We start from the raw sequence: 11,450 nt of genomic DNA, 5'->3' as shown, positions 1-11,450 counted from the left end.
ATAAAACCGGGGGGTTTGGAAAAAAATTGGACCAATGTTGATAATTTTTGGTACGAGGATGTGTTACCTAATGAGAACCGAAAATACCAAATTACAGCCTATTCGGTTGTAAAACGTATCCATACTACCCAAAAAAACGAATAATGGGGGTACCGTTATATGGGGCTCAACCTAACAAGTGAATATTAATAATTTTCGGTTGCAAAATGTTCTACCCAATGATAACTCAAAATTGTACCAAAATTGATCATTTTTGGTAGGATGATGTGTTACCAAATGAGAACCAAAATACCAAATTATAGCCTATTCGGTTGAAAAACGTGTCTATATTACCCAAAATACTGAGGTTTGAGAGGTACCGATATATATATATATATATATAATTATTGGATCTCCGGTAAATATTTCGAGGTGTTCCTCTTATGTTGGAGGATATAAATATTTAAATAATATGTCAATTTTATGTTACACATACAAGCACAAAGATAAAATATCGGAAATGTGAGAATTATTTAAACTTGTATATGTTTCCCATTAACTTGTTGGAATCATTTTGATAATAATTTAATTAATTTAATTATTTTTATATAAAAAATTAAGAATCTAATATTGTTTACTACGATAACACATTTTCCTCTATGATATCGAACGAAATAGTAAAAACTAGTAGATCCTTGCATAGACCAAATATTTATTATGTGGCTGCCAAACAAAAGACTTAAGACACAAACACATGCCGTTGACAAAACACGCTCAATGTTCTGATATTAATAGTAAAACGTATATAACACTTACATACTGATAAGTCACGTATGTTAATATCGTTTTGAAGATTAAACCACTATTTTTACCACCAAAACGAATATATATATATATATATATATATATATGTAAAAATCGTTTTACCAATAACACTTTTTTTAATCGTTAAAACCAAAATTAAATATTCCTTTTTTTGCAATTCGAAAAAGAACTTTCTCGGAATCAATGTAAACGGTAATATTTTATACAATTTCGCTTTTCTTCTGGCTCAAGTACACCAAAGAGCAGACATTATTATTCGATAGAATTTTCATTTTCTTCGGTGTTTGTTTATCCTTTTTTCAACGTTTTCTTGTTCTTCTAAACAACTTTAGCACACATTTGATTTTATAAAATCGTTGATTTTTTTTTATTTATTACCAGTGAGGAAAACCAGATATCCCAAATATGTTTGTTTGTATTTTTGCGATTTGTTATTTTTCGTTTTTCGTTTTAAGTTTTCTTTTTTCTTTTTATTTTACGAGGAAATGCAGTTAACAAAACCGATAAAATGGCAACACATCCGTGCCTCTGAACGTATTAAACTCAACTGACGATACGTTGTAGTGCACCGTGTAATGTTATTAAGTGGAATGGTGAGTTTTTGGCGTTTATGGCATTTTGGGGAGCCTTCTTCAATTGGCCAAGTTTTATGGCGCAACGATGAGCATTGTTGTGTTGGTGATATTGGTAGTTCGTTGCTACTTTTGTTGTTGTTTTGGTCTGCGGCACAGTGATATACCAACTGACCAACATTGCCATAGATAACTAAACAAGTAGTATTACCTAGTGGTGACAATAGCGTTGACATTGCCTGCTGCTGCTGGTAGTCAGAGTTCCTTGTAAAGATTCCATAAAAAAACACTGATCTTTGTATGAATGGGTGGAAACATCTTAAACAGAAACAAAAAACTGCATATGTGTTTATGCTGCTGTTTGTTGACGGAAATCAATGTTCTCTTTGCAATGTTTGCAAACATACATACATAGCTGTTGTCGGCTACAGCCAGACAAACAACAATTGTGTTTGATGGATTGATGGATGGATGGCTAGATCGATAATCTTAATATGCTCAAACTCATGTTGTTTAATAAACATTTCTCATTGTTCATACCACACCATGTACGGACTGTCAATTCGGAGGAAAAGAAAAAAAAAACTCAAAGGGATAAAAATCGGAGGCATTAAAGGAAATGAAATCAAATATTTTAAGGTGTTTTCAATCAATCAATTATGGAATAAATAAAACTAATTCATTTCATTTTTTTTACTTTTTTTTAAATGGACTCTTAAGGACGTTATAATACTTCTTAGAAGAAATAATCCAAACTTATTATGCAGGAAAGCCGAAACGGTGCTAAACATCGCCTACGATTGGGCTCAACAGAGGGGCTTAAAAGTAAATCCGGACAAAACGGAGATATGTCTTTTCACTAGAAAGACAAAAATAGGTAGGTAGAGCCCATCTTCCAAAACAAAACGATAGACATGTCAAACTGAGTTAAGTATCTGGGAGTAATTCTAGATAGGAAACATAGATGGAAAGACCACATAGAGCTCAGGGTTGACAAGGCCATATATGCTGGTCTTTCTGTAGAAGAGACGTAGGCTTTAAATGGAGTTCAAAGAACGTGTCAGCATTCGCAATTTTTTACAATAGAAAAATTATAAATGCCTGTTTTCATTGTAAAAAAATTCGGAGGCGTCTTTTTTAACACCTCTTTCTATATAAAGGAGTTGCCAGATGGAAACAATCAACACCAATACGAATTATATGGGTACCGAGTCACAAAGGAATCACAGGCAACGAGATAGCAAACCAACTAGCTAGGAGTGCCACTGCACTACCCACAATAGATGTGGATACCGCCAAACCCTTTAGCGCAACATGTCAAGAAATCAGGGTATGGGCTAATGACACCCACAAAAACCTTTGGGAAAATGAGGGGACAAGAAAGATCACCGAAATCTTAAGGGGTAACCAAAATGAAAACAAAACTAAGCAACTGCTAACCCCAAACAAAAAAGAAACAAGCCGACTGACGGGTATTCTTACGGGACACCTCAGCCTGAAGACAAAGAACCGCTGAAACATTTCCTATGCCAATGACCACCATTTACATGACTTCGGAAACAATTCTTGGGAAATGAGACTTTTCACGGACTAACCGATCTGGGGGGGAAAGTGTGAATGGAGAAGACTGAAGGATTTCTCAAAAAACTCGGAATTCCTAGAATCATAGGGGGATCAAGAGAGAAAATTGCAAAATTTTAACGAACAAAATCCAGTAAAAACATTATATCAACACAGCTGATTACAACAACAAACATTTTGGCGCAAACAAAAAAGGAGCACTTTTTTTATAAATACTTGCGTTTTCTTTGTGATTATTAATTTTTAATGATACAAAATCAAATTCAGAAAACAATCAATTTGCTTGAGAACAAGATCTATTAATCAAATCAAACAGCTAGCGAAAATCAGCTGTTAATTCACAAGCCTAATGTCAATAATTTATAATTTGCTTACGTTTTCATAATGGCAGTCAATTCACAATAAGGGATTTTGACAGCAAACTTGGATTTTGACAGCAGCTGATATCCAGCTGGTCTCCCTGGATGACCTTATTAATAGATCTTGCTTGAGAACATTTTTTTTTTGTTTGCTTATAGTACGTTTACATTTAACCGGATTTCGTTAACCCAGTGGGTTTCAATTGTCAATTCCTTTGCATATATGTCAAATAAATCCTCTAATGTATATGCCGTTTTACAAAATAATACAAAACAGCTGATGAAATATCAGCTGATAGCACAAAAAATTCTTACTGAGTAAATTTTATTTGTATCAAATGTCCAGGGAGACAAGCTGGATATCCGCTGCTTCTTAAGTTTGCTATCAAAATCCATTATTGTGAATTGACTTCCATTATGAAAACGTTAAGAAAAGATCTTGATTTGTATCATAACTGTCAAATCTGTTCTCTCAATTCACTATTTTTTACTGGACTCTTGGTTAAACGATCAACATTTTGTAATAATTTGTACAAATTATTGAGTAAACGAACGAACCTATTGTACCATGAAATACACTACTACTTTTAAAGTATTTGAAAAATTTTATAAGCTTGGGTTAGCGCTAATCAGATTTTATTATAATTTAATCCGATATTTTGCGCACTCAAAGAATTAATAATAAAGTGTTTATAATAAAATATCATTAAAATAATATTCAAAGACAATAACTCTTTTGTAACAATAAAACATTATTGTGAAAAATATTGCATATTTACAGGTATTACCTTAAATTTCTTTTTTTTTCATAAATGCCGGAAACACATTTTAATATTTTCTTGCACACGAACACACACAGCTGTTCCCAGTTCTTTTGGAATTTAACAAATTTAGCCGGACATGCCAAATTTGGAATATTAATTAATAAAGACAATTGTGAAGTGATATAAATTATATAATATAATAGCTACAAAAATAGGGTTTGGTCTGAATGTGCAACTCCTATCGCACACATTTGTATACATAGAAATTGAAATACGTGGTGGACATAGAAAAATATCAGTAAACATACAAATAACAAAAACAACTTGCATTGTTGTCATATACGGACAATATGTAATGCCAAATACGTGATTGTCAAAATATTCGATAATATCCCAAATCGACAATCAAAATTTCAGTGTAGACAAGGTATATTTTCATTTCATAGCGCCACAATGCATTGGCGCTTTCTTTTAAACAGCTTCTAATCAAATCAAATTTGTTCACACACGCACACACACAAACTAATGCACTCGTTTAATCGGTCAGTAGTAGGCATAAATCAAAGAAAAATTGTCTTGTTTTTTATTTGATTTTTGCCTGATTTGGCATTAGATTGATTTTTTTGTTTGGTTTTTGTAATCGCAAGCAATGAATTGCATAAAAACACACTTTGAATGTAACACACATTCTGTTCGTATTGACATGAAAATGTCATTTAGATTTGGAATCGCTGATACGGGAAAAGGAAACCCACCATCATTCCCATCAATGCGTAATGTATTTTCTCATACATTTCAAACTTGAGTACTTCTTGCGTTCCAAGAAAATAATCAAATCAAATTAAGTGAAAATTTCATTGACAATTAAAAATTGCGTAATTGTGTGTTAATTTAGGCTATTAGCAAATTGTTTTACTATGCCAAATGAGAATGTCAGTCGAGGCAGGCATTTGAAATAACAATTAGTTAATGAGGCGCCAAATGGAACCTGTTTAAATTTTTTTATGTCCTCAGACATGGATTGTAGTAATGGTATAATTATTACAAGGTGGAGCTTACCAGCGGCTTTTACAATTTTTGTCGTAGTGTCCTGTTCTAACAAATCAATCAAAAGTCAAATATACAGGGAAACTTGTTGCGTATATTTATTTTATATTTGAAGGAACAAAGCTCTATATACATAGTTGCTTTTTGTTTTTCACTTCAATATATTCTGCCTTGTATTAGGTATGTAATTTGTACAAATTATTGCAAAATGTTGTTCGTTTACCCAAAAGTCCACTAAGAGAGAGCAAATTTGACAGTTGTGTTCCTGAGTATTTGCAAGGAAAAATTTACTCAGTAAGAATTTTCTTGTATCATCAGCTGATATTTAATCAGCTGTTTTGTTATGTTTTGTAAATAAACAACAAATTTGTTTTCAAGCAAATTGATTGTTTTGTGAATTATATTTCGATTCTGTATCATAAAACATAAAAATGGATAACGAAAACGCAAGTATTTATAAAATAGGTTTTGTTATTTGAATGTAAGTGAATTATTTCGCACTGAGAACTTCAGAGCGAAATATCTTCATCTTCATGAGTAGACGAAGATCATGTCCTTCCATAGACTCATAGGCTCACATTAAAGATCTTCATTATGTATCTGGCAGGCATGAATAGCATTCTTACAGGGGCAGTGCCCAAGCAGTAGAACAATGCCGCAGGGCTGCCATTTTTGCCTATTTATGGGCAGTTTGACGATTTTCACTCTAAAAATGGGAAATGTCGATTTTCTATTTTTGCCTCAGAATTGATATTTCAACAATCGACACAAATTCTCTAACTTTTTTATTTAATATGGCGCTATCTTACAGATATATGAAATTGACGGATTTAAATCATTATAAGAAGAGGAATAATACTTTTCTAGAATTTTTTGTAAAGAATTTCCCGATTTTATTTTAAAAACTAAAAAGCAATCTTTAGAGTTCGGGCTTAGGGAGTTAAACTTTCTGAATTTTAAAGAAATTTTTGAAAATGTTGAAAAGTTTTTGAGAAAAAGTTTCCTAAATTAGACGTGGGGATTCCAATTTGGCTTTTCCACTTTTCTCTAACTTTGTATAAAAAATTATGGATCTTCCACACTACACAGCAAATGTGGAACGAATTTTTAGTCAAGTAAACTTTAATAAAACCAAATTAGAAGCTCACTTGCCAATGATTAATTGGAAGGGATTCTTTATTCTAAATTTTATCTCAAACTAAATAATAAAATATCTCAAACTAAAAAGCAGAAACAGCTGTCTAGACAAACACAATTAGGATGGTACAACCACAATATTTAGAGTTAAAACAAAAATCACGACATTTTCTGCTACTTCGATTTGGTGGAGTGATGTAAAATTAAACTTCTGCAATTTAAAATTAATTATATGTTTTTCTATTTCAAAATTCAAATAATTATCTTACTAAAACATCGGTGTGTGTCTTTGATATTGTTTTCATTTGAAAAACCCCATAATTAAATTACCTTACGTACGATACGTCACCAGTAACTATGTCTAACTAAGTGGCATTGTGAGTTGGCAACACTACAGAAAAAAACAATTGTTTTTTTTTCTACGCAACAACAAAAAAGAACAGAACCTTTCAAAGAAAGCAAGTGCAAGGTTTTTTACTTTTTTGTTATTCAATAAATAAAAAGGAAATCGATATATAAGTAAATATATTTAACGCATCACTAACAGCCGAATATTAAAGGAACAACGATTGCAGTCGTCACGAAAGGAATCTCTTACAGACAAAGGACAACAACAGTAAAAAAGGAAATCACAAGCCAGAAACTTCAAACAATTATACAAAATATTCCGGTTAAGCAATTCATGTACATTCCCTTTTGAGAATCATTTTATGTCTTGTTAATTCTTCAACAAATCTCATTGAAACTGGTTAATGGAAAGGTAAAAGAAACTACACCCACAATTTTGCACTTGATTGATTGCTAGGTGTTGTGAATCCAAAAAAGTGATATCACACATTGCCAGCCATTGTCACACAATACCGATCAACCGTCCGTCCGTCCACTCTAGAACACAACAAATTAACTGCGGCTAAAATATGACAGCCAGAAATCCTCAAACTCTAATGGCTCTGCCTAGCGAAGAAAGTTTCGATTTTCTATTTAAAGTTGTACTGATAGGCGATGCTGGAACGGGCAAAACTTGTATTGTGGAACGCTTTAAGACTGGTAACTTCATGGAACGTCAGGGTAATACAATCGGAGTGGATTTTTCAATGAAAACCATTAGTTTAGAGGGAAAACTAGTTAAGGTAAGTATTTGAAGAATTTAACTACATCACATCGAAATAAACAATACATTTTACATGTGTCTTTTTTATTTTAGCTACAAATTTGGGATACCGCGGGCCAAGAACGTTTCCGTACAATAACACAAAGTTATTATCGTTCAGCGAATGGTGTTATCATTGGTAAGTGGTGTTTGTATTTTTGTTTTCTTTGACGCACATTTGGTTGGTTAACTTCATATGTGGTTTGGGATTTGCTATTCTTGTGTAATGATTCATGGTTATTATATTTAGAGTATTTTTGTCAGTCATTTTTGTAATTTTATGTTTGCCTTTCTTTCTGTGGTAAGAACGAAAATATTGAAATAAATGTGGCCTTACCTTGTAGGATTATCTGATATACATTTTTAGAATTAGAGAAGGATTTATATATGGTAGAAGGATGCATATATGTGTATATATTTTAATATGGATTTTGCTACTGCTCATGTAGACTGGAGTATAGCAAAATGGAGAACTGTTTTATTCAGCAATGAGTTTAAATTTAACTTGTTATATTCAGATTGAGTGTGCTATGTTTGAAGACCGAAGGGTAGCGGCTACATCCGCGATATTCAAAAGCCATAATAAAGCATGGGGATGGGAGTGTCATGTCGTGGACTTGGTGCGTTTGTAGAAATACAAACCAAACCGTTTTACTTACGGTCATATTTTAAAAATCAATATGCTGAATGGGAAATGCCACTTTGATGGGTGTTTTAACATGATAACGATCCAAAACACTCATCAAAGTTGGTTAAGGACTTGTTATCTGCTAATGGGATTAAATTTTTAGATTGGACGTCGCAGTCACCAGGCATTTGAAAACAAGAGTTGGAAGACGTCACTTAAAAAAACAAACATGCACTGATGAACTGCCTAAAATCAGAGTGGGAAGCTATACCAACAACAATTCTAAAAAATCTATGTCAAAAAGATGTGCAGCGGTAATTAAAAACCAAGGGTATCATATGCAATAATGAAAATTACTTGGATTTCGAACAGCTGTTTTTTGAATATTCATTTTTTTTTATATATTTTCCAATGAAATATAATTTGAGTTTGTTGTTATTTTTAGATTATAGGCACATAGTGTAATAGTAAATAATATATATTAATGGCAAACCCACCTCAATTGCATCTATGAACACGTTTGACTCGGAATAACAAGTTATCCAAATCATTAAATATTGATGGCATCTCTCAATAAATAAATAAACCGAAAATGGAGACTGAACTATTTAATCTTCAAACTTTATTTTTATTTAATTTGAAACAATAACATATAAAGAATGTCCCTTGAAAATTTGAAGAACTTTTGAAGATATTGCTGATTTTTTTTCATTTTGTACCACCCGTTAGTATAGGTTGTCTGTTGATAGATTTTGTTACGATTTATTAATTTTTTAACAAGTATTTTTTTAATCTACATCTTCTTCTTTCCATTTTTTTAGTTTATGATATAACCAATCGCAACTCATTTGCAAATCTACAAAAATGGATTGAAGAGGTGCGACGATATACGACATCAAGTGTTCTACTAATTGTTGTCGGCAACAAGTGTGACTTGGAAAATGAACGTGAAGTAGAATTTGAAGAAGCACAGCAAATGTGTCAATACATACCCGAAGTTCTGTACGTTTTGGAGACATCAGCCAAAGAGAATCGTAATGTTGATGATGCTTTTGTGGCGTTGGCAACGGAATTGAAGAGACGCATAGATACGAGTATAACGCAAGTGGAGAACGATGAAGATGCCATTAAATTAGGACAAAGTAAACCTCTCAATCAATGTAGTAGTTCGTGTAGTTTAACGTAAAAACAAAGAAAAACACAAATTTTCTTTGTTTCATTTTTTATATATTTGACCATCATACATACATAATTATATTGTGATTTATTTTTTAATGGTAGTGATGTGATTATTATTGAAATTTATTTAATATTTTTTATTATTTATTTTTGTTTGTTTGAGTTTAAGAATAATAAATTATGGTACAAATGTTATATGTGGTATTTGTATTTTAGATTATAAACACACACAGTGTGACATCATCATCACACACATACAAATCTCTTGACAACAAACGTCAATTAATAATTATGCCGCTTTTTGTTTCTAGTTTTATTTTATTTATTTCCAAAAAAAATATTCCATAATAATAACTAAAACGTCCTTTTTATCTTACAAACCAAACAAAAAACCTAAAGGAAGAAAATTTTAACCAACGAATTGTTAATAAAAATTTTAACATGTTTTTTGTTTTTTGAAAAAAAGGTTGATTTGTTTATTTTTCTTAAAAATGGAAAATAAAGCCGTAAGTAAAATAAAACACTGATATTTTTATTATATAAATATATTGTTTATAAGATCATCACATAAATAATTACAAAAAAACCCGACAACTTATTATATATTAAGGCTTTTTATAAAACATAATTTCTTCATTCTCATTATTGTGATTATTTACACTTATTCTTTTCACTAAATAATAATTGCGAAATATTTATTTTAATTATTTGTTTGAGGTTTGTTTTGTTTTCTTCTTACGCGTGTGACGATTCTTTGCCGTGTCTTTGTTAACGTTATTGTTGCTGCTGCCAGCAGCAGTTGCAAGATCATAACGGAATATAATGCAACGTTGATCAAAAAATTGTTTGAGATCCTGTATATAAAAAATATTGAATATATTTTAGCTAGTTAGAATTTTTGGTGATATATTTGAATTATTTTACCTTTGGATCATAACGATAGCCCAAGCCTTTGAGAAATAAATATATTTCCTGCAAATCAATTGGTTCATACATCAATATACTTTCATGCAATTTACGATTGGAACAAACCAAATTATACCATGCAATATGAAATGGCAGCAAAGGTTGGGGAGTCTGTGAATAAAAAAAAACGCAATTTAATTTGTGTGATCTTTTTTTTGGTTTGTTATCACTTTCTAGTTAAGGTTACATGGAATTACTTACTGGTTTGTAGGTTTCTGTGGAGAAAATCAAACTAGTCTAAGAGGTAGTCTTAAAGTTATGTATTAAAAAAGGCCCGTAAATTGAAGTCCTTATGTCCCGCTACTTCGTTAGCGAATGTGGGAACTATTTAAAACCCAGTACCGATCATTATTAACACTTTAAGAACCATTTAGTACCTAGGTTCTCTTATAGTACGTTTTTCCAAAACTTCCTCCATTTCTCAACCCTACACACCAATCCTGACCACAAAAAAAAAACGTAGCTCTATACAAAATTTGGTGTCATTTTTTAACCTTTGTAAGTTCAAAATTTCAAATATAGCTTAACCCAAATCCAAATTAAGTACCAGTTAATAAAAATGAATATAATCATAAATGAATATAATTTCAGGATTCTATCGGTTCACCAAAATCAAATATGTTTCAAATTTAGTACCATTAACTACACATAAGTACAAATTTTCATTACTACCTACATCATGCAATCCAATGGAAAGCTTATTACTCTATTTCAGGAGTCCTGCTCTATCGGTTAGCTTTTAATCCAAATTGGACCAAATTTAGTGCAATTTAGTACACATTTCCAAAACTTCCTACATACCCCAATGCTATACCCCAACAGTGATCCTAACTTCACATGTCAAGATTCCAGCTCTATCGGTTTACCTAAAAACAAATTGGGTACCATTTAGTACACATTAGTCTGAATTTCGAAAACTTTCTACTCTTCTACTTTCACAATCCTACACCCCAAAAGTGATACGAACGTCAAATTTCAAAATTCCCGCTCAATTGGTTCACCCAAATCCACATTTTGTACACATTAGTACGAATTTCCAAAACTTTCTACATAGCTCAATCTTACATCCCAACATAGATCCTAACTCCAAATCTGAGAATCCCAGTTCCATCAGTTCAAACTGTACCAAATCTACCAAATAGTACCCCTAAGTATGAATTTCCAAAACTACATCCATACCCCAATCCTACACTCTAACAGTAACCTTATTTCCAAATTTCAAAGTCTCCAGGTCTATTGGTTCAACTAAAATTTAAATTGTAC

At 31.8% G+C, this 11,450-nt stretch overlaps 1 protein-coding gene across 1 annotated transcript; it reads left to right on the top strand.

The window, feature by feature from the left end:
- Nucleotides 1–7,181: 7,181 nt before the first annotated feature.
- Nucleotides 7,182–9,231, top strand: LOC133323631 (ras-related protein Rab-43). Its single transcript, XM_061532545.1, has 3 exons — nt 7,182–7,394; nt 7,469–7,553; nt 8,864–9,231. The coding sequence occupies exons 1-3, from the start codon at nt 7,182–7,184 to the stop codon at nt 9,226–9,228; spliced, it is 663 nt and encodes a 220-aa protein (XP_061388529.1). The 3' UTR covers nt 9,229–9,231.
- Nucleotides 9,232–11,450: the final 2,219 nt, after the last annotated feature.

Source organism: Musca vetustissima, unplaced genomic scaffold, assembly GCF_032173495.1.
Source record: "Musca vetustissima isolate MV318-11 ecotype Yass unplaced genomic scaffold, APGP_CSIRO_Mvet_v1 utg7861, whole genome shotgun sequence".
NCBI lineage: Eukaryota > Metazoa > Arthropoda > Insecta > Diptera > Muscidae > Musca > Musca vetustissima.
This window is presented reverse-complemented; position numbering and strand designations above follow the sequence as displayed.